Here is a 24,461-nt window from a genome sequence, read left to right as displayed (position 1 = left end):
GCAGACTCAAAACAGAACCTGCAATTTAGAAATATCAATATGCTTATAACTGTTGTGTGTTTACATGATTCATCTGCCCCTTCTTTGCATGCTGGTAAAACATAACTCTAAACTTTAAAAAAAAAAAAAAAAACAACCCAGCTCTATTTACAGATGACTACTTCCACAGATCTTGCAACTGTGGCTTGAACTCAAGTCATAGACAAACAAGTGAAGGTCAAAACCATTATACTTCACTTTTGGATCTTAACTACAACACCCAATTTAGCCAGCCCAAGGAAAGATTCAGATTTTAGGTGGGATTCTCCATAGCCTGTAGACTATACTCATAATTAAAGCACTTCAGATACATTTAAGGTCAGGTAGGAGGAATCCAGTTCTAAGTTCCCAGTTCTTTTTCCTGATGTTCCCTATGATAGCCTGTTTCTATGTAATCTTCATAAAAGTTGCCCCCACAATTGCCATCACATTTTTTCCATACCCTTCCAATACACTATTCATTCCACCTAAACACTGATGTCTTAATGAAGGATCTGGCTAAGGAATCTTCCTTGCTGTCTTCTTTGGCAATGGAGAAAACCAGGCACCTCCAGTGAGTAGTTAGTTAACTTGTCTTAGATGTATGTTTTAGGAAGAGCTGAACAACAATTTGAGGAGCCTGTCTCACTGTCTGTGAAGGGCTCCAGTACTAGACCTCAACAGCTAACTTCAGATGTCTAACCTAAATGAATCCTGCCCCTAGTTTCTCATCACAAAGAAAATGACAAGTAAAACCGAACCCACACACTCATCCCACTGTAACAGTGTTGTTATAATTTAGTATGCCAGTATTTTGCTAAGCATTTGTTCACACTATTTAAACCGCACCCAGCGTGACACGAACTATGCCACAACTTTTGGAAGGCGGAGAAAACAGTGTCAGTGCAAACAGTGGCTATGCGGGATCCGTATCCGCAGGCAGAATTTTACCAGCAAGAAGTACGGGAGGGCAACGGCACAGCCTCACCTTCCCCGCGCTGGGCAGCTCGCCGTCCCCTGCTCCTGTCCCGCGCTGACTGACGCTTCCTCCTCCATCACTACCACAGACAAGTCAATCTCACCTAACAGCCAGAAAGGCCTTCGAAACTGTGTGGCCAACCTCTCACCCCACAGCTAAGCAAGTTCGGCTCACCCCTCACTGCGTAATAGCGGCGCCATTAAATGGCGGCACCGTGCACCTCATACCCCACTCCTGCTCTGACCAGGTTTCAATATTTAGTAACGTCATCTTCTAACGTTGCTCATATTTCCACAAACACGCTGAAAGCTCGGCTTACATTTTAGACCAAGCTTTAGCCCTCGCCCCGGCAGAGACGTCGCCCTCGTGCCGGCAGCGAGCGAAGCACGCTGCCCAGGCCTGAGCTCGGGACAACCTCCCTGCCGACACCACGGTTTCCCCTGCTCTCGCGGCTACGTCCGCTGGGCTCCAGCTGCTGGAGTCAGGCCCGCGTGGGGAAACCGCTTTTTTTCTTTTTCCTTGGATTTTTCTCTGACGACCGCGGCCGCGGCGAGGCCCGGCAGCGCAGGGGCGGCTCCCGCCCGACAGGCGGCGCTGCGGACGGCGGGCTCAGCGAGGAGGTTTGTCCCCGCTCGCTGCCCGTAGCCCGCCCGGCGGGGCTGACGTGTAGCGGCGAGGCGGCGATGGCGGCCGCCTGGGAGGAGATTCGGCGCCTGGCGGCCGATTTCCAGCGGGCGCAGTTTGCCGAGGTGGCCCACAGGTGAGCGGGGCGGCGCCGGTACCCGCTGCGGCCTCCGGAGCCGGCCGCCCGTCGCTGCGGACCGCCCGCCGGTGCCCCCTCCCCGCGCCGGCGGCCTTCCCTCCCTTCGCCCACTCCGCCCCCCACGGCCCCGGGGAGCGGTGTGCCACGGACCCCGGCCCTGTGGGGTCCCGGGGGGTGGGGGGCTTCAACCAGGCGCTGCCCCGCCGCGGTCCCCCTTTGACCGGCGCTGACCTGTGTGTCAGCGCCTGTGAGCCCCGAAGGGGCGTTAGGGCCCCCAGGGAGTACGTGCGGGTCCGGGGGTCTGTCATCGCCCTTAAGTTCAAGCTGCTAAACGTCGTCGCGGCTCCCCTGCTCTGTGTCTTCCGTGTGTGCTGTTGAGGTTGTTGCCCGGAACTTGTTTCTACTGAAGAGGAAAAAAAAAAAAATCCCAAACAAGCAGAAAAAAACTAAAATAAAAAAGTACAGAAGGATCAAAGACTCAAAGTCTGTAAGTACAACCATGCCTAAATTCACGGGCAGGTGCATTCTTACAGCAAAAAGGGCCGACAGCTGTTCAGGAGGAGATTAAAAGTTGTTCTAGAGAGGTGACCGGCATAAGTGAGGACAGATGGGTGATTTGGGGGGAGATAAGTAGGATCCTGAAATTAGTTTTGTGTCTCAAAAAGTATTCACACAGAACAGCAAGTAATCGCAGTCGTATTTCCTGTGTTAAGTATTTTTGAAACATCAATTTAAAGATAATTTTAGCAAGTACTTTCTTGGAATAACTGATTATTCTTTATGCTGTTGATAGATTGTCAGAGCGGAACTGTATAGAAATTGTCACAAAACTGATTGCAGAAAAGCAGTTGGAAGTAGTGCACACACTTGATGGAAAAGAATATGTCACTCCAGCACAGATTAGTAGGGAGATCCGGGATGAGCTTCACGTTTGTGGTGGTAAGTGTGGCATTTGCTTTCTTCCTCTGGATTTGGAAGTTAATTTTGAAGACTACGGAAAGATTTTGAAAGTTTTCTTCAGTACCCTTAATCTTGCATAAAAAGTGAGCTTGCTTGCTATTGCTTTACCTACATATTAATTCACCTACTATTATTTTCTTTTCAATTCAGATCTGTGTTAAGCTTTTACGTAAGCATATCAAGATATGTTACTTGGTTCATTTTCACCGATGCAGAATTTCTGAGGTAGAAGTGGTCTAAGAACTGTTCTGAAGGAAATTTGGCATTTTAGTATGGTTAAGTATCTGGCCCAGACGTTTGGCCTTGACTTGGAATTTGAAAATCATTCTCCTTTCATGTCATCAGTAATAACATTTTTAAACTGTCATTGACAGGTCTTTCATTTTACCAGTATGAAGAGCCATCTGCTTTGTAAGATCTGACTTAGATATATAAGGAAGCAAATAAGCTTCCAGCTGCTTTTTGTCAATGGTTTTAATGAGAAGACAGTGTGTTGTACTTTTAGTTGTATTTAAGGGTGAATGTCATGGCATCTTATGTTTGGAAAGTTAACTTCCTTATTATGTTCATACAGATTAGTCATTTTCTTACAATCACCACAAGTATGCCTCAGATTGTGTTATGCCACAGTATCATATCAGTATGATAGCGTGAATTGAATTTAAAGTTGCTGAGCTTTTTTAGTAGCATCATGCAAAGGTAGAAAGTTTTGACAATCTCAGTTTTGATACTCATGGACTAGTGGTCAAATCCAGGTCAGCATCGAGGCAAAAACTAATTGGGAGGGGATTTGAACAGTGATTTTTACTTCTGGAATTTCTGTATTGGATTGTCAGCAAGGCCATAGGGTAGAACAATGTGGCTATCTTGCACTGACCACCTGTGGTTTCTGTGATTTGACAATATATAAAGCTGAAGTTGGTTTAATTGGTCTACAAAAAAGTAATGAAGAAATATTTTGTACATGATGGACTATGCTGTATTCTAAATCTGTTCAAACGTTTTATATACTAAAATATATTTGGGTTTTTTTTTTGAAGGTCGAGTAAACATTGTTGACTTGCAACAGGTAACTTTTTAGTAGTAAAAACCTATATACTTCTTTCTTTTCTTCACCATGTGTATTGTAAATATTGAGTTCATCAGTTATACCCCAGCTAAGTTATTTTTTTAAAAGAGAACAAAGTTTATGAAGAGCTGGTAGCTCATGTCAGAGTACTGCATATTACTTAATCCATCCATTTACTGCTTTGTTGAAAGCTCCTCTCTGCTTGAAGGTAATCTAGGACCTCTGAAATCACCACTAAAATATACAGATTTCTTTATGAACTCTTTCTTTGTAAACTAAGGGGGGCAAACAGAACAGCAATATGTTCCAACTTAAAGCTGCAGGAGCATGCATAATTAACTTTGCATGCCTCTTTGGATCTTCCCTCTTCCTTCACTAATCTTTTTCCTCCAGTAGTTGTCTTCTGTGACTAATTTTCCCTTCTGGCTTGAGTAAAATTACTTGGAATCAGACAACCTTTCTGAAAGACAATTTAGTATTTTCTGTTCCTAGCTTTCTGGAATTTTTTATTATATACGTTTCTTTTAACCTTGTCACAGTTGCAAACAGAGCTTTTTTCCCTGTAAAGCATTGCTGCTTTATTCCAAATCGCAGATTAACTGTGTATATATGCAATACTAGAAAAAAATAAAAGCAGCTTTCCTCAAGACGTAGGAATGTGTAAGTATAATATGTCAATGTTTGAGAATCAATTTCAGTTTAAAGTTCTGATAAGAGGTTTTGTTGGGGGGTTTTGTAGGTAATAAATGTGGACCTTCTGCACATTGAAAACAGAGCTAACGACATCGTTAAATCTGAAAAAACTATCCAGCTTGTACTGGGACAGCTTATAAATGAGTGAGTACTTTTCAGGAGCAGTATGTATAATTCACAGCTCTTTTATTTTTTAAAATGCAAGCTAAAAGTGGTGGCCAGCTTTTGTTACTTCTGAAGTGAAATACATTTTTCTTAACTGCTACTAGGGCTGCTTGGTGGTGATCAGTGCTTCTTCTCCAAATGTTGAGTGAGGTCTGTCTCAGCAGAGCATCCAGGGAATCCATGGAGCAGAGACCTTACTGAATGTCTCTGCCCAGTATTCTGCACTTAAAAGCGTTCATTTCTTACCCAGTGTTTCTGTGTACAGCAGCCAGATCTCATTTGCTCTGTGGCTTTGCTATCTGCCTCAGCTATTGACAAACCCTCACTTTTTTTCCCACTGTTGCTTTACCTCACAAGCCTAAGATGTATGAGCAAGTTATTTCATGGCATTCAGCACACTAACAACCACTGAAGTAATACTCTTATGGGGTTGTCTCTGTTATTGATTGCACTGCAGGATTTATTCTTGGCAAAGAATGTGAAGTTCCTGGCTCTTTTGAAATAATTAAGACCTATCTTGCTCACTGAAGCCCTTTTCTATTTCTCATTGACATATGATGTTTTCCTGTTCCTGCTTTTTGACAGTTTCATACAAGCAGATGAATGACCGATTTTAATACTAGCTACCTGGTTAGCAGGCTTTTAAAAACCCCCCACATTTTCACTGACATTGTTCTTGTTTATTCATTTAAAGTGACTTCCAGTTTATTGTTGCAAAGATGCAACATAGAGACGTATAGTGCCAGGTCAATTAATAATTCAGCATGTGGCTAACAGGTTGATCTTTAATTTTACACTTAATGTGTTGGGGTTTTTTTCTTGTTTTTAAATAAGGAGTTACCTGGATCAATTAGCAGAAGAAATAAATGATAAACTACAGGAAACTGGCCAGGTGACAATATCGGAACTCTGCAAGGCCTACGACCTCCCGGGAGACTTCCTGATACAGGTAATGCAAACCACCAACCTAGCAAATGTAGAATTGATTGCGTTCACCTTCTTTTGTGATCTTTGCTATATCCGTGGCTTTAACTGTGATGAGCTGCTTGTCAGACTAAGCAGAAAAGTATTCAATACATAAAGGTTGCAGTGTAACAGCTATTCACGATTGAGGTTGATGTTTGCCTTTTCATTTTGGCCAAAATTTCTTCAGAATCTTTATGACTGTTAGGAACAGATTAGGATTAGGAATGCTAGGAGCAGGTGAGATTAGTGAAAGACCTGAAAATGTCTTTGTTTGAAGTATTGGAGAGAAGATGTAAGCTTAATTTCATCAGTCTCATTAGCTACCCAGGAAGCAGAAATACAATGGTAGAGACCCTTCAGTTTATTCAGAAAAGGTAAAATAAACGTTCATTTCTAGAAGCTGAAGCCAGACATTCAGAGTAGAAACAAAAAACTATTTACCTTTGTTAGTGAGTATTATAGTGTGTAAAAGGATTAGGGAGAATTCTCTTACCATTGTTGACTTTCAGTCAAGGTTGGACTTTGTTTGGAGGATATTTTTATCAAAGGGTGGTCCTGTGGCATGTGTTAGGTGAACAGCCATACTGGGTACCACAGACAACCTTGCTGACTCTCAGTTTATGAGCAGATTTCCTGTAGTAATTGTCGCATGATCAGCTTCTACAAAAGCATTTGTAACATACAAAAATTATTATATGGTTTCTCTTTGTTTCCTGGGCAATATTTCCTAGGTTTAGTTCACTTTGCAAGGATGCACATTTATAAACTGTTTGCACCTCTTTCTTTTGTGTTTATTGTTTCTAATTTTTATCTTGACTGTTTGAAAAAGTGGATAGTGAATTCGTCTGCCACAGGTTCGTACAAAATTAATACAAAGGTTAAATCTTAGTTTTCATTGTGCATCTCCAAACCATACTTATTTCTTTTGCAAAGTTTTCTTTCATCATTAGATACACATATATTTTTTAAAAGAGGGCATTGTTAGGAAGTTTGGAGTGTGGGCCATAATGGCATCAATTTACATGTAGTAAGACACAGTCTCAATAGACCTAAATAATAATTTCCACTTGTAGTCCTCATTTCTGAATATTTTGTCTGTCTTAGCAAAACTAATTTGCTGATCTGTTAATACAAATTTTTTTATTAATTTTTGTTTAACATCATTAATATACACTTTTAGCAGTCATCCCAGCTTCTATTTACAGGCTTTATCCAGGCGTTTGGGTAGAATTATTCATGGACAGCTAGACCAGGAAAACCGTGGGGTGATTTTTACAGAAGCCTTTGTGTCCCGGCATCGAGCACGCATTCGTGGTCTCTTCACTGCGATTACTCGGTAAATTGCAACACTTGCAACCAAATATTGAAATATTTTTACCATAGGTCTTCATGGACCAAATTCACTTGCGATTGAAAAAGAAAAGAAAACAAAGACCTATGGATAGATTTCTTTAAGTGTAGTTCAGTTCCTGGGCTGAAATATTTAGTTATATTAGACTCACTGTTTTGAAATAGAGACCTCCTTTTGAAAGGAGAACAAGGGAAGTTTAATAATATACTGCATACTTAAGTTTTTTGGCTGAAGAAAATGTTAATCAGTAGTTCTTTCATTTGTTTGGAGAGTATCTATCCTCACTGTCATTCCACTGCTCCCCAGTCAGTTACTTACTGATGTCTACCCACTACATGTGATTATAGATATTTTTTTCTTACTAGATCAATAACTTTCTGTGTCAATTTGTATGAAGAGAAAAACTTGAGACAGCAGAAGTTTCCTTACAGTAATTATTGTAGCTTTGTTATAAGATACAACTTCATAGTAATTCAAAATTAAAAACATGTAAGCTGTGTTAAACATCAGTGTAGCACCCTGGGGCTAAGATATTATGTAGTTTTGTCCATCTGGAGTAACATCTCATTTCTAGATTATCCACATCAATTTCGGGTCATTAACTTATATTGTTTTGTTTTTCTTTTTTCAAGGCCTACACCTGTAAGTAACTTGATCACTCGGTATGGATTTCAAGAACATTTACTTTACTGTGAGTTTCGTTCAAACTGTTTTGTATTTTTGTTTGTTAATTCATAGATTCTTCATTACTAGAAGTGTGCTTTCAAAGAAGCATTTTAGTATATAGCCTTAATTCTGGAGTAAAGAACAATGCGTTTCTCTTTAGCATAAAAAGTGTTAAACCTTTTGTGCTATCCATAACTGAAGAGATGTTCTCTGTATCTAAAGCAATGAAAGCATGCGTTGATGAAATGCCTCTGGGGGCAGAATGATGCAAGAAGTACAGTACTCACTTTGTCATCTGTTTTGTTATTTGCCCTTAGCTACTGGCAGTTTTATCAGTGAAGCACACAAAAGGGGACAGATTTTATGTAGCCAAATGGCATTAACTGCTCTGGATTTTATTTACTGACTTCTCTGTGATAGCAGAGGCAGAGCTTTTGTTATGCTCTTAGTTAAATGTCTTTATATGCTGAGAGATAAAGCATACCCTTAAACTGTTTGCTTTTATTTTCCGCAGTTCCTTTTTTAAATAGAAATGCATAAAGATTTCTTCTCCAACCGCTGAAACTTTTATGCAGTACTTAATTGTTTCTCACTTCTAATGTTGCAGCTTTTCTTTGACAACCCCCTCCCGTCTGTCCAAAATGCTGCTTCAGGCATCATTAGTCTTGTGTGCTGGCTGACCAAGTGCTGCTGGTCTTCGGAATCCTTTAATGGTTTTCTATCTCTTCTCATGAAAGTTAATATTTCTCTTTTGTTTGATTGGGTCTTTTTGCCTTCAGGGCATTGCACACTTTAGCTCCACCATAATGTCTCTCTGCTGACCTTCTTGTTCTTTGCGACAAGCTTATTCATTAAAAATTAAAATCTTAGCATTTAAATAAAATCATATAAACACTCTACTTTCATGTAATGAATTTAAGGTTTCCTTTTTTTTTTTTTTTTTTTTGGAATGTGCCATCCAGGTATTCATAGATTAAAAGGAAAATCTGTTAAACTTCATTATAGTTATGTTGCAGTACCCAACAAATTTCAGTATGTGGTTGCAGTCTTTTTCAAACAGGTCCTGCAAGTACCTCATCATGTTTTGCTCATGTACAGTGTTGATGTGAATTGAAGTTCTAGTGTTTTCCTATCACCAGTAATCATCACAATGGCTACGTGTATTTCTAGTACTTTCTTTTTCTTTGATTTTCTTTTTAATAAGTTTGTTCATCTTTTTCTTCAGTTTTTCCTACTGTATTCCATTTCCTCTGCAGTGTCTTAAGTTTCAAAGACCTTTTTACTCACTATCAGAGCACATTTGATTTTATTCTATCCATTTGCTGAGATACCGTTTCAATTTCACAAATGCTGGAAACTTGAATAATATCTTACAATGATGTTACTTATACTCTTTGCTTTTTATGTTTGTTATTATTAGCAGTGTGTTTTAAAGTGGTCTTTGTCAGTTTTGTGTCTGTTCCAGAAAAAAAAAAATGTAAGTTCAGCGTACTGTTTGTATAATTTACAAACAGCTAATTATTTAATCAACACTTAGTGTCAGACAAGATAAACAATATTCTTTGGTTCTATCACATAGCTGTACTGCTATTAATGTTCAGCTGGCATAAAGTTATAGAAAATAATTTTAGAAATGAGAAACTGTTTAAGTTAAAACACTAATTACAAAGCATAGTGAAAGCACTTTATTTCTAAATATTGTGTTGCTGATGTAGGACAGGCATGGAGGGATGCTTTTCATCTCTGCCAGACTTTGACAGAGACTTAATAGGACACTACAAATTACTCAATCACCTTTAAAAATAAGTGTGAGATTACAGTAGTTCTGCAAAGGTCCTGTTGTTTTGTTCTAAAACAAGATCGTCTAGGTGTAATTGTAGTAGGGGCTGTGAAATCTCCTATGAAAGCACCTTCTCTGCCCTGGAGTTTTAGAACTGGCACTTGAAATAATACAAAAATTAATTGGCATCTTCATTTCTCCCCCTTTCTCTAAAAACTCCGGTTCATTGCTAGTGCTCCACAAAATAGTTTGAAAATCTATTAAAGTTTTACTCTTTTACCCAAAAACTTTGAATAAAACCAAGTTGAGATTGCAAACAGAGAACCAAACTGTATTGTCTGACAATTGCTTAAGTAGAATAGGCACGTTGACTCTTTTCTAGGGTAACTAAACTATTAGTAAGTACAAAAATCTATTTTTATTTTCAGAATCAGTCTTACAAGCCCCATTTTATACAAGGTAGCTGAACCAAAGCAGAACATGATTTCTAGCTCTCATCTTAGATTAAAGCTATATCTTGTTTAAATCTGTTTCTCTTTTTTCTACATTTTTTCAGTGTAAGTACTGTTCAGCTTTGTTAGTGGAAGTTGTATTCAATAGCTGCTAGCTTATAGAGGCCTGTCTACACTGTAGACATATCTGACAAAAAAAATCATGATTTAATATGCAGTATTTCTTCTGGAACCAGGTTTTCAGGTAAATTTTCCCGTGTAGGTGAGCTAAACCTCCATGTGCTGTACTAAGCATGTTGTAATGTTGACTGCTACTCATATTTAATGAGGAAGAAGCTGTACCATGTGATGCCATTTAATGTTCTGTTCCAGGGTAAAATCTGTCTTTTAATGAAATAGAAATCAACACAAACTGAGGATAAAAAAGCCATCTAGCAAAGCTCTGGAAATCAGCAGAGCTTGGCAGTTGATGTCACTGGGTTTTTTTAATATATCTGGTGACTTACAAAAAGGCAAAAGCAGAACATAGGAGGCAAATCAGATATTCCTGTGCACCTTTAATGGATTAAAAATACCTTATTTAGCATCAAGAAAGGCTTAGTACTTTGGTACTGTCAGTTACCAATACGTTCTTTGTCAGCAATATTTGTGCATTATCAGGAGGTTATTATTGTGAACATTGTAAACCGTGAAGATGGTCACCAGTAGGAGGTGCTCACATTTATGCAGGTTAGGTAGCAATTTTTCTTGTCATTTTAGTGTGTTTAGATCTCTCTCTCTTCCATCTTGGTTAACATGCAAGCAGTGAATTCGAAGAGAATGTTATTAATAAAATGGTCATATATTTTATTGTCTGGCCAGTGAAAGATTCTTTTATGACTACATTTTCTAAATTAAAAGCTCAAACTGTCCAGGTATATGTTCAATAAAAAGTGTTTTGATCCTACCATTGTGGCTCACTCTTTTGAAATGTATGATTTCCAGACCTTTTATCAAGACATTCTCATTCTCATAAGTGTTAAAAATAATTGATAGAACTTGGAAATGTTTCACTAGAACAAGCACAAACAACTACTGGGTGGGAAGAAAGAAGAGACAAAACAGGGAAAATAATTGCTATGTTTTGATTAATGGATATATTGAAGTGGAAAATGTCGCTTCATTTATTTTCTTCTTGTAGCTGTGCTAGAAGAACTTGTTAACACTGGTCGTCTAAAAGGCACTGTGGTTGGTGGGAGACAGGATAAGGCTGTGTTTGTTCCAGACATCTATGCCAGAACGCAGAGCAACTGGGTGGATTCGTTTTTCAAGCAGAATGGTTACTTAGGTAATTAATCTATATCCTCATAGATAAAATATCTTTCTAAAACTAGTTTAGGTAGTTGGTCTTACCCTAATATAGCTAGCATCTAGAGTGAAGCCTCACAAGAATAAGTGGAAATCAATACAGTAGCTGATACTCCTTTGTTAAAAGACCATCTTGCTTATAATGATGTGTGTTACTTTATCACAAAGAACCGTATTTCAGCAGAGAGAACCATACTGGTAAACAGTAACTTTATTTCTCACAGAGTTACAAATGCTACTTTTATTACTGTTCTGAAAACACTTCTTAGACTGCTCATTGTAGACTTTTCAGATGATCATGTTTGACCCACATGGTTGTAGTTTCAGTCCAGCTGTCCAGATTATGACCAAACTTTGGCTGTTAATAGTCCAGATAGCCAAGCGTGCAGTGCACAGGAAGAACCTTTTCCAAAATAAGATTTGTAGAACTGGAGTGGGTAGACTAGTGTCCTGATTTGAATCCAAACGAGTCTGTCTAACTTATAGCTGAGTGATGCTGGATGATGGTGTTTTAAAACAGGAGCTATGGGAAAATGTGGACCTGAATAAACAGAGGAATGTACCCTTATGGTCCCAAAGGGCCAGTCCCTAAATAACAGTTAGTCTTGCAGTTTGAAAAGGTTCGGCATAATTTAGTGTAGTAGTATTAAGTGTTTCTGTAATATTGCTTGACTGATAGAGTATCTGTCAAAGTCTTTGAATGTTTTCAGAACATCTAAGTATAAACTGCCAAATAGTTGAAATGCTTTGCTTGTGATGCATTGCGTGATTCTACGGGGATATTAGAGTAATTTTTGAAAACAAAACATTTTGACATTGTATATATTGTAAATGCTGCTCATGTTACATTAGAATACTTGGTAAAGATATAATCGTAAAGATAAACTTAATGGTATAAGAATCTGAAAAAAAAAAAATTTTTTTCTAAAACTCAGACTAAAGTCATGTCCATGATTTAACCTTCATATTTTTATTAACTATGTTTAGGTGTAGCTTGTACTAAACTAAGTTTTACGTCAGCATCAGCTTGAGGCTGCATTTACTTGTATAAAAACTATATGCAATTCTTTGTTTCCTGCTTTCAAAAAAAATTACCACATAAGATCCTGTATGTATATGAAGGTACTTAAATGTAACAGACATTTAACTATTTTATAGAATTTGATGCATTGTACAGACTTGGCATCCCTGACCCAGCAGGCTACATTAAAAAAAGATACAAGTCCACACAGCTCTTATTTCTGAGAGCAGCTTGTGTTGGTCAAGAAATTGTGGATCAAGTTGAAGCCTCTGTAGAGGAAGCTATCAGCTCTGGAAACTGGATAGATGTAGCAGTAAGTTGTTGTTGAATTTATTTATTTTGTCTTATTTTTGTGTCAAGTGATACTTTACTGAAAATACACATATGTATAATGAAAGTTCCATGTTGTCAAAGAAGAACGTTCAGTTTAAGTAAAATAACAAGTAGAAAGGCATTATTTGCCTTTAAGTTAGTGTGAACAAAACCAGGGAAAGGATGTATCAGTATTCAGTTGATAGATATCTAAGACTAACTTTCATTTCAAAATTAGTGCTAATGTATTCTGCTAGAGAACAATATATTTCTGTGGGGGTTTTTTTGGAAAAAACTTTAAACTGAACTTGTATGACAGTTTCAGTAAGCAGAGGGATATTAGCCATTTTGTCCTGGCTAAATCCTAATTTTAGGCCTTACAGCACTACTTTGTCACTTGTAAGGAAGCCTGCTGCTGTTTTGTGTTTGGTGTTACTCTGTATCTGTTGAGCTGCATTTTGAAGAAGTTGCTGTCTGTTTTCCCAGAGGTAGCACATATTCTAGAGCAATGTTGATTTGGGATGTTAGAAGATTTAAAATAGTGTTTTAAATTACTCTTAAATTACTAGTTTAATTTTAGAAGTGCAATATATTCTAAATAGTTAACAGATGTCAAATGGGGTGTCCGTGGATTAATTTTATCCACATACAAGTATGTCTGTCCATTCTAGAACAGATTATTGTATGTAAATGATTTTGATTTTCTTTACCCTAGACTCTTCTGCCCAGTTCTTTGTCAGTAGAAGATGTTGGGATTTTGCTTCAGCAAGTGATGAGATCTTTAAACAAAAATTCTTCAGGCTTAGTCTTCAGTGACACGATTGTGGTCAGTGAGAAATTTCTAAGCAGCTGTGCTGATCTATTTTCTGATATGATGCAACAGAAAGCTGAAAAGGTACAGGTTTTTTTGATCAAGATGCAATATACATTAGATTAGTATATTTAAAAATGGCCAAATGGCTTAAAATTTTCCATATGTATCTTTTGTTGCTGTGTCTATCTTTTTGCTGGTAAGTGCATGTTCTTCATTTTAGGAAATGAAAAATAGCCCTGTTACTTTAATCACTGAAGAAGATTTAAAACAGGCTTCTGGTTTAGAGAATTCCTTTGCTAATAAAAAAGACAAAAAGGATGAAAGAAGAAAGAAAGCAACAGGTAAGGCATCAATATTTAGCGTAAGCCAAAAAAAAAAAAAAGAGGCTTGTTTAGCCTTGGAAACATTCAAATATAAAGTTACTATATTTCGTAGTCCATTAGTTGCCTCCAGTCCGTTGCTGAAGATACTTAAGAAATAATCCAACTACTTCTCATCATTATACTATAGGTGTAGATATATCTGAGCTATGTCCATGATAACTAATTTCGGATTTAGAAGTGCAGAGGAAGTACCATAAAGATATCTTGAGTTAGTCCAACACAAGTCAGCTGGCTTTAGAAGCAAGGAATCCATGTTCGTTTATTAGTGTATACAGTATGGTCACATAAGATTAAGTTGCGCAGAGGACTGACCAAACCAGTATTAGCTCGCGGATGTCTACCATTTTTTATTACACACAGTGTAGATACACTCTTACTCCACTTTTCAGGGGTCCGGGAAACTTAAAATATTTCTTAATAGTCTTGAGAATTTACTTCCAAAATCATTCCGTATAAATTGAGAAATGAAGTAGTAAGATGGGGTTTTTTTGGAGAATATTGTACATCTTTTCTGAGAATCCCATGCCAGACAGTTTTCTGTTGTTTGCACACATAACAGTTATTTGGAGATTCACACAGTTTACTTTAACGTATGTTCTGGGTTAAATTAATCCCAAGCCTTACTCCATTTATATGGTGGCTGTTTGGAATAGATCCACGTGTCTAGACGTGTTCATATCCACAGGTAACATATGCTGCACCATCAGCAAGCACTACCCTGAAGTGGTTTTTTTATCGACTGTTAAGTGTATTACCTTAAAACAGTCAACATTAGATGTTGTTGTTGTGTAATGGCAGAATGTGGCCAATGTCACATTGCCTATCTTAAGGTCCATGCATAACTGTATCAGTACCTGCTGTTTAAGCATAACCTGACATGTAATGTTAATGCGATTCATACAAATATGGATTCTGTCATGTATTGGGTTAATGAAAATTTTCAAGATAAATTCTCTATGGCCCATTTATAATACCATTTGCAACAGTCTGTTACAAACAAGTATCTGTAGGGGCATGTACTCTTGTAATCCTTTCTGTAGGTTACAGTCCATGTATCCTATTGTCATAAAATATGGCTTTTCTGGCCGTAGTGTCTCCTGCTTCATCTCTTTGTGGATAAGATCTTGACTGCAGGTTGCAGCTTTTTCTGTATGGCTATTAAAGTGGAATATAGAATGAAGGGACCTTGTTTCCAAAATAACGTATATTGCACAGCTGACAAACAGCTTGTATCTGTTCAGTTAAATGCGGTCACATTTCAAATAAGCTTGTGAAAAACACCAACTCTTTTTTTTGGAGAGGTCAAAAACTTAGAAGGTCTCACAAGTACACCGTCCACTGCTAGCTGCAAGCAAACTAGTTTGCTGTTCTTGCAAAGGAATGCTTTAAAAATCCATCTATAGCATGTATCAGATGCAGTTAGCTTTGTGAGCAGTAGCATCTTGTCTTTGTTGTTTCCTTTTCTTAAATGACAGTACTGCTACATAATGAAGTTACGTGAAATCTTGGACCTTATATTTAAATGGAGAAATAATTACTTTCTCAAGACTTAGTGCATGTATAGAACCAATTACACCGGAGTTTGAATTTCTTTCAAGTGAAAAAAAGAAGGGAACAAGCTGTGAAAAAGGGAACAAACAGCAGAACAGCTTACCTTGTGGAAAGGGACTGTATTGCAAATTGAGCTCCTGTCTGCATCTGAATACATGGATTACAGGACCTATGAACAAAGTAATTTGTTACGTTTGTCAGAACTAGAATGTCGCATTGCTTTATAGTCATCTAGGAATAGTCGAAAAAGAGTTAGTTTTCTAGTTAATTGAATGCACACTTAAAATAATATTTTGGATAAATGCGTGCTGCGTAGGATTCTTTCTCTGAAAGTTAACAGTTACATTATCAGGGGTATTTTTTAGTAGCTCAGTTATTTAGCATGTATGAATAAAAATGCTAAATGCTTACCAAGATGCTATTTTCAGCCAACAGAAATTCTCCCATTACATTACTCATCTGTTTTCAATTGGAAAAAGATATTGCTTTTTTTTTTTTTTTTTTTTTTTTAATGATATGCACATTTGATATGGTTAGTGTTTGTGTTTGTTAGTATTGTGTAATGACACTAGCTTAAATAAAGCTTTAACTCAGTTGCTTTTTTTTCTTAAGAATGAAAATTTACAGCCCTAAGATTCTGGAATATGTATTGTATGTTATGTTTATAATCAGGTTGTGGTTTTTTAATTCAGCATTAACAAGTAATGCAGATAAATTACCATAGTATTGTAAACTTTTTTTTAAGTGCTAGAACTTTACTGTGTACTAAGCAAATAATTCTCCACCAGAGGGCAGTGGAAGCACAAGAGGAGGAGGAGGTGGTAATGCGAGAGAGATCAAGATTAAGAAGACCAAGAAGAAAGGAAGAAAGGATGCTGACAGCGATGAAGAGTCGCAAGCAACTAGCACAGGTTTGTCATTTTATTTTTAGCACTATCTACTCATACTGACATGTTTTTATCACTTGCTTTTCCACATCTCTGTTTTTCCCCACGGTATTGGTAAGGTCAAGTAAAATATCACAGAATTTGAGGACACTATTCCATTAGAATTGTATCAATGGATATGATATAGCTATCTTAATGAAATGGGCATACCCTATTCACTGAATAGTATAACTTAGTCTTTAAAAAAGAAATTTAAGTAAAGGAAATGAGAGCAGATGGCTTGTTTTTGTTGGTTTTTTTAAATTTTTTTAAATTTTTTAAATTTGATTTTATGTAGGAAATGCCTTACATTTCAGGATTAATATTATACTTGGTTTCTTAACACCTGCTAAGTAGCGTATGATAAATGGAGAAGTTCTCATCCAGTTCCAAAACATTCTTATATATAAAAACTAAGTTCTGCAGCATGCAGACAAACTTCATATTTTGTCCAAAACCAAAATACAGTTGCACTAATTGTGTGCTTTTACAAGCAGCATGTAACTTGATTTTATTACTGGAACTTCTTGTCTGGTTTAGTATTCTTGCTTTATTGTGTCTCAAATTTTGTGCTGTAATGTCACGTTTAGGATGCTCTGTTAGATGATTGTGTACCTTACTAAATGGGGTTTAAAAAACCCACCAAGAACCATGTGAAATCCTTCAAATAGGAACGTTCTATTCAGTTTTGGCATTTTAAAAAACTATTTGGTCTTGGTGATGTCAGCTTTTCTAAACTAATGGGTCGGCCAGGTAGTTTGAAATGTCTCACCAAAAATGCATGTCCTCATACACTACTTAAGTTGTCTATTACAGAAAATAACTTCTAAATGATCAAAAGATAAATTTTCTCAGTTTTTCAGATGTGTAAAATTTAACTGTCACGTGTAGTCTTCTCTTTTTTTGCATTGTTGGTGATCTGTCTTCTGTGGAGCTTCGGAGTTTGAGGCATTTCAGTGTCTCATGCCACAGAGTAACTGCAGCAAAACTAAATATAATGCTTTCTCAATGAATGTTGCTTATGGCCACTACAGGTAGGAATAAGCAGCCGGAGTTCCCTTTCATGTCACAAGAGGAAATTCAGGATGTTTTAAAGACCCGCATGCAGGATTGCCCCGAAGAGCTTATTACAGAACTTGCTGAACATCTAATAAGGTACTTTCAGTAATTCAACTGGAGTTAGAAAGTCTGTGATTCATTTCAGGTGAATCTTCTCTTTAGTCTGTTTCCTTGCTTAGAAAAAAATGTTTTGCTGATGGAAATGAACCACAGTATTCTTTTTCTGTACAGCTCCATGTTACATACTTGCGTATGTATTAGAAAGCCGTGCTGGCACAGTAATGAGAAATAATGCTTAAGCTTAGCAGTAGGCGGTTCTGCGTCCTTTGTCAGCAAGCATACTTTCAGGTTCATGGGTGTATTTCCACCCCCTTACACTGATCCATGTTGGGGTTTCACCAGTCCCATCTTCTGTACAGCCCTTGGTATATGTTCATGTTTCCTGTCTTTTGTCGCTCCACTGGTACCTGTGTGAACTGGGTAGTAAGCTAGGTCAGCAAACTGATCTAAGCGAAGGTGAGTAACTTCTTTCAAAAGACGTTCCATACAAGAGAGAGGGTGTGAATATGTGTGTTTGGGGCAAAAAGGACATGACAGGACTATAACAGCCCAAGCTTGAATAAACTTGGGAGTACAATGGTAACTGCATCTTTATAAGGGCCTGTGCTATTTTAATGCAACTTAAGTCTTCACCTCTTACAGCTCTTATTGATTTGCCCACAAATCCCTGAAAGAGTTGAACAGCATTGCTTCTAGAAAATCTTTTCTATCTTTCATCTTCTTCCCATTTAGGTGTTGTTATGAGTTAAAACCTTGGCAAGCACTTACATACCATGCATACTGTAACCAATAGTACTTCTGCAATTATAAAAGTACGTTTTAATTTCCTAGTGCTTTTTTTCTGATTTCCATTATTTGCTTTTTATTTGTCTCACCGTTCTGTGGCATTCATGTCCCATTCATTTACTGTGTAATGAGGTAGATTTCTCTATTGCTGATATATTTGGAAAAACCTTATACAGTTTTACACTTTGCTTAATGTTCCCTTTTTCTCCTTTCTTCTTCCCTCTTCTAAGACCTTTAACAAAAACTTACCAGGAAGTTGTGCGTTCTGTTTTTACGTCTTCAACGTCTTCCTCTGGAGCTAGCAGAAGACAGACTATGAAGGACTTGCAGGAGGAATTCTCAAACTTGTACAACAACATTCGGTTATTTGAAAAGGGAGCAAAGCATTTCACAGGTACAATAAATATATACTTTAAAAAATGAATATGCTTCTTCAAGGATGTTGAATTTATTCCAGAATCTACATTCAAGGTCAAAGAAGAGCAACAGTTTAAACAGGAAAAACTTAGAGATACGTTTACACTGCCTAACACTGACCTTATGCTGGAGTACATTGCTTTGCACACTTACTGAAATATGTTCTTTTTATTTCATATCCACAGTCCATTATATCTTCTGTCAAGATAATTGTGGGTTCTTGTCCTTCCTTCCAAAGTGTTTGCATCTCTTCCCAGTTTTTATTGTCTGGGAAAAAAAAAAAGGAAAAATAAAATAAATTAAAAAAAAAACCCTAAAAAATTAATAAGCTTACTTCATTCTGTCACTTGTGCCACTAATGAAGGCATTGATTACTACCTGATTCTAAGAAGCCCCTGTTAAAACCTCTTTGAGGTTTGATACTGAACGTAGCTGCTCCTTGAGGGTAGTTTTTCAAAAAGGTATAGATTCATTTTGCAGTGGATTACTTTAGCTACCTGTATTTTGTGACAGAAAAGTACCATTAGGAAAATATTTTAGACATTTCCAAGATTCTCTGCTGTATTCAGCTTTCTTCTAGAACTTTCCCTGCAAAAAACTTATAACAAAAGGAAACACTAGCAAAAACCCCTATACTTCTATGTTTAGGAATAAATGGAATTCTTTCCAATTAGCCTCTGTTCTTGTACATGTGTTCTGTAGCCTCTTTTTTCTAAAATTCTACTGTTTCAGTCTTAAAGTCATCTGCCTCCTCTTCTGTTTAACTGCTTGTCCTGTAGACTTTTCCTTCACATACTTTATACTTGTTGATGGATAGCAGTGGTTGTTCATTAGTGGTTCGGGAGGATTGTACAGGGACTAGTTTACTGCTCATACAGATACACCTTTGAAAGACTAACAATGCATTAAAATGCACTTAGACCTGAAAGCTCACATTTTTCACTGAAGAATGTTCCATAAGCAACTGCAAATGAGCGATGTTAGCTTCACGTATCCAGATAACTTTTTCATACTACTCATGGTTGATAGAGTCTACATTTTAGGAAGTGCTGTGATAACTGTCACAGGAATCAGATAACTATAAGAAGTTACTTTTAATCACTTATTTCTTTTAACAGATGAGACTCAGACTAACCTTGCCAAACACCTGTTGAAGACTGTCTGCACAGACATTACAAATCTTATTTTCAACTTCCTAGCATCTGATTCAATGATGACAACCGAAAATTATTCTACAATCACAAGTGAGGTACACAGATAACAGTTCCTTTTTAACAGTCTCAAGCAGATCAGTGATGTTTATTTAATACTTAATTATATTCTGTTTAAATATGCCTACAGCTAATTAATATTAGAGATTATTTCCATTCTTGTCTCATACAGGTCCGGACCAAGATTTTAGGTAAATTGCCAGAAGACACCAAAGGTCCTTTAGCTAAACTTCACGCTTCCCTGAATGGCAAGGTAAAGTGATCCAGAATCTTTGAGTTCAGATTTTCCGTTCTGATGATACAATGCTAATAAACAACTGACATACATAGCATAGTACGTAACTGCTGCTGCTGCTGTGAAGGACGAAGGCAAAATAATATTTTGAATTTGTGTAAGTCAGTGAGAATAAGTTCGTTTTCATATCTGTGAATTTTAAGAGGTGAAAACGTGATCTTACATTTTGATACTGATAGTCACCTAGCTCTTTGCTTCCAGATGGAATCCAGTGTATCTTTTATGTGCAGGTGAGAAAAGTAAAATCTGAGAGAGAATTTGCAGTTTAAAGTGGTTGATATTTCTTGTATTTTGTTCCTGGAGTTCCTGATTGTTCTCCCATGTATTTCTTAACTAGTAAAATCCTGAATATTTTTAAAAAAACCTTTAGATTATGGCAGTGTAAGTACAAAGGAAAGTAATTTATTAATTCTTTTATGCAAAAGGCCATACTGATATGTTTCTTAAGAAAAAATATATCTGTAAATAATTGTAGAACATGTGTTCCTTTTTTAATTCCATTTTTAAGACTAATGGATTGTAGTTTATTTTAGTATTTAAGTATATGAACTATTGGAAGATGAATAAAGTTAATTTCTACAAAATACTTTTTACTTTCTCTTCCATAGTTTATTCCAAATGTTTTCAGTCATCTGTTTGTGTGATTAATTGTGAACAGTAGTTAACCTTTTTTATAATCTGCTAACACAGATTAAATATTTATATCGTTTTTTAATAGAGTGTAGAAGATTTTCTTTCATGCCTTGATTCTGCAGTGGATATTTGTGGTATTATGGTGAAAAAAGGAGACAAAAAGAAGGAAAGGTACCTTAATTTTATTTATTCTATGCACAGTATGCGAAATGTAGCTCTGTTGCTGCACAAATGTTAGATGGTTAGTTTGTAGCAATCACACAGAATGTGTAAGAGGCAGTCTTTCTTTCCAAACTGTTTAACTGAAAAATACAAAGTCAAGCAGCCCTAATTCCATGGGAGAAGGAGGAGGGGAGAGTTCCTATTTAGCTAATTTGCTTGACTCACTGCTTACTACAACATAGTTTATAAATTCTCCAGGGGACTTTCAAAATCTAAGCTACACCGGTGCTAGCTTTTTTTTTTTTAATGTGGAATTTCACATAAAGAAATGGTCAGTCAGATGAGAAAATTAAAATTAATTGAAGTTAGATATGTTTTAGAGTCTATTATCAACTACTATAAGACAGAATGAGAAACATATTCTTATATAACATATTTCTGTTCCTTAGGCAAGTCCTGTTTCAGCATAGACAAGCTCTGATTGAACAGCTAAAAGTCACTGAAGATCCAGCTCTTGTTCTGCACCTGACATCAGTACTGTTATTTCAGTTTTCAACCCACTGTATGCTTCATGCGCCAGGAAGATCAGTACCACAGATCATTAATTTCCTAAGTGGCAAGATCCCAGAGGTATTCCTTTCTAGCTTGTTAAGGGGAAAGTGCCTTTTTTCTATGACAGAACATAAAAGTTGTGTCTTATACTATTTCTGCTGCATAAGACTGGCATCTTTGTGTTTCATGTCTAATCATTACTTTATGTACAGAATATACAATTTCTCTGATCTGTGTTGTATTTCAAATCTATTATTTCAGGGATCTGTCTTCACTATTTTTTTAATAAAACTAAAAATCAATCTCTTATTAGTACTGTAGCTTTTGCCTTTATCTATAGAGACAGCTGTGTATTGGGGGATGTTATAATTCTTATAACTGAAAATTTATACATGCTCTTTCCTCCCAGCTAGAGCATGGTTGCTTTTTAAACTTTTGTAATTCAGTTTTAAAGAAAGGTATACTCCTCAAAAGTAAAAATATTGAAATTCTATATTTTAAACTGCCAAAACTGGTGATGTTTACTAACTGCATTGCTTTCCTGCTTCAGTGGTTTATTGTCCTGTTCTTGCAGCATGGATGCACTTTCATTTTTCTGCCTCTTCGAATGTCTCTTAGAATTTAGGTTGCAAATACCTTGATGGAAGTATATTTATGTATCACTAACCCTCTTTAGGCAAGAATTGGAGAATGCTTTTTTAAAAATTTAATCTTTAATTAAAGGTCTGTGTACCTTCTCCTTAACATTGACATTCCTTTGTTTTGTTCTGTTTTTTCCCCTCAGGATCAGCATTCTCTGTTAGTCAAATACCAAGGATTAGTAGTGAAACAATTGATCAGCCAGACTAAGAAAACTGAACATGGAGACAGTGACACAACAGATAAACTGGAAGAGGAGGAAGGAGCAGATACCATTCGAAAAGAGCTCCAGGAAATCACTAACTCTATCAAAGATCTTGTTCTCAGACCTAGGAAATCTTCTGTAACAGAGGAATAAAATTATTATTCAGTGCGTCCACATCCATGATACAGTCAGATTTTTTTTTTTTTTTTTATCCTGAAGGGAAGCATAGCAGAAAATGCTTGACAAACTTTAAAATTTGGCTTCTAACAATTGCAAGTCACAGCCAGGGAACGCAGTTGTTGGTTGATGGTGGCAAACAGAGTTTTGTTATGTACTACTGCAGTGTATGTGTAACACAGTAAATGTAGATGTGACAGCACAGTTTTGGACACTTTGGGTATGAAGTTAGTGGTTTTTAATTGGCATCTTCATGTGAGGCCTCAAGAAATGGTTATTCTTCCAATAACAGTGTATTCTGTTCCATACACACACAGGTTTATAGTTTTACTTCTCTGATTTGGATTTATAGTGATCTAAGGATTGCATATAAGTGTATATAAGCCTGTATATCTTAATTTCAAATACTAGTTTTGAAACATATACTGATACCTAATAGAATAGCAATGAAAGGCCATGTTTACTTTTTGATATCATTAGTGGATGTTTTCAGCTTCTGTTCACTGGACCACAACAGTAAAAACATTGAATACAAGTGGATATTGCTAAACTTAAGAGAAGTGACCCAGTACTAATGTGAGTTTCTAAATGTACTGAAAGCTTATGAAAATCAGCACACTCATGCTATTAATGTATTCTGTTAATGTCCGTAATAGCTGTTCATTTAAAGCTTGTAATTCGGACAGAGGAGGTGATACCCTTTTGCATTGGTATTTTGGGAGTGGATAAATACTTTTACGCCTGCCATATTTTACATGCTATATGTTCATTCAGTGGACTCGTGGAGTTCTTAGTCCATTTCCCATAGCAGTTAGAAGCACTTGCTTGCATTTTGTCAGCTCATTGAAAGAACTTGTGGTATTCTGTTTATTCTGAGCTTCTTGAAAAGACTTTAGTTGATGATCTTTCTACATAAACTTTATAGACTGAAGTATTGGCTAAAGTGTTTCCCTCAAGTTTTTTACCAGCCTTATTTTTATGTGAGCGGTACTTTATGTCTTCAGGAAAGTGGAAGAATGTGTAAAATGGAGTTCTGCCACTATTAATGACATAATTCTTGTATGTCAAATATAATTCTAACTTCTTTTTAAGAGAAGATAATTTTCAAACTGGAAATACTTTAGTTGTATTACTTCAGTAATGCCCATTGTTTTCATGTGTGTAATTTCAGGTTTTTGCATAAAATCAAGTTTGAGTAGTAAGACAAGGAAGAGTTCTTTTCACTAAACCTGTCATTCGCCCATTCTTGCCAAAATTCTTTCATGCTGAAAGCAAGCAAATTCTGTGCAAGCCCTACTCTGTTCAAGTATATCTGGTTTCAAACAGTTCACGTATTCTGTAAGCTTAATCATAAATATACCCAAGCCTGAAATGGCAACAAATGACGGTTGAAGAGACCAAGTACAGAAGCTCAGTAACAGATTAACCAAGGTTAATTTTGATAAAGTAAAAAGTTTAATTTTATACATATATAAAAGGCAGTAATGTTTAACAGTGTTCACATCAGTGCTGATCTGTTACCAACTGTAAGGCAAAATAGTTTGCTAGTTGTAACGCAGAAGCAAAGGTAGTTGTTTTTCTTTCCTTGGCTGGAGGCTATCGGAGCTCATAATAAAGGACAATGAGAAGTAAGAAATTAAAAATATTCAGGCTGTTTAACTTTGTTTAAGAAATAGAGTTTGCATACAGGAAATAGGTTTGATTTCTTGTTATTTAGCCAGAATAATTATTAAGTTTCTATACTGAAGGTAAACAATTTTATATGACATTGAGCTATTTTGTAAATAATATGCCATATGACATTCTGTACGCAAATTTGAAATTATTTTAATAACATTAAATGATGAAGTATTTAAAATGCATTCTGCTGATTTAACCAATGGTTGATCATCTTGCAACTTGCAGCTTTCAAACAGCAATTGGTAATATGCACCATTTGATTTAACATGCCATTCTGAGTGTCCCTGTAATTTTGTTTGATACTGTTTCATGCTGGAATAGTAATGAACTTATTATAAAATTTACTATATCATGTGTTAGACTTGCTAT

At 36.6% G+C, this 24,461-nt stretch overlaps 1 protein-coding gene across 1 annotated transcript; it reads left to right on the top strand.

The window, feature by feature from the left end:
- The first annotated feature begins 1,644 nt into the window (after positions 1-1,644).
- UFL1 (UFM1 specific ligase 1) lies at positions 1,645-24,436 on the top strand. The gene is made up of 19 exons (XM_030029515.2): positions 1,645-1,757; positions 2,554-2,699; positions 3,761-3,789; positions 4,529-4,626; positions 5,482-5,596; positions 6,819-6,949; positions 7,597-7,655; positions 11,043-11,189; positions 12,368-12,543; positions 13,258-13,437; positions 13,577-13,697; positions 16,079-16,201; positions 17,251-17,371; positions 18,352-18,515; positions 19,657-19,787; positions 19,922-20,002; positions 20,763-20,848; positions 21,289-21,469; positions 22,176-24,436. The coding sequence occupies exons 1-19, from the start codon at positions 1,681-1,683 to the stop codon at positions 22,386-22,388; spliced, it is 2,379 nt and encodes a 792-aa protein (XP_029885375.1). The 5' UTR covers positions 1,645-1,680; the 3' UTR covers positions 22,389-24,436.
- Positions 24,437-24,461: the final 25 nt, after the last annotated feature.

Source organism: Aquila chrysaetos, chromosome 2 (assembly GCF_900496995.4).
Source record: "Aquila chrysaetos chrysaetos chromosome 2, bAquChr1.4, whole genome shotgun sequence".
NCBI classification, from domain to species: Eukaryota; Metazoa; Chordata; class Aves; order Accipitriformes; family Accipitridae; genus Aquila; species Aquila chrysaetos.
The sequence above is the reverse complement of the archived record's forward strand: the minus strand, read 5'-3'. Positions and strand labels throughout refer to the sequence as shown.

Coding starts and splice junctions, on each gene's coding strand:
- UFL1 (XM_030029515.2), top strand. CDS start 1,681: ATGGCGGCCGCCTGGGAGGAGATTCGGCGCCTGGCGGCCGATTTCCAG. Junction 3,790..4,528: donor ACATTGTTGACTTGCAACAG/GTAACTTTTTAG, acceptor GGGGTTTTGTAG/GTAATAAATGTGGACCTTCT. Junction 7,656..11,042: donor TCAAGAACATTTACTTTACT/GTGAGTTTCGTT, acceptor TTCTTCTTGTAG/CTGTGCTAGAAGAACTTGTT.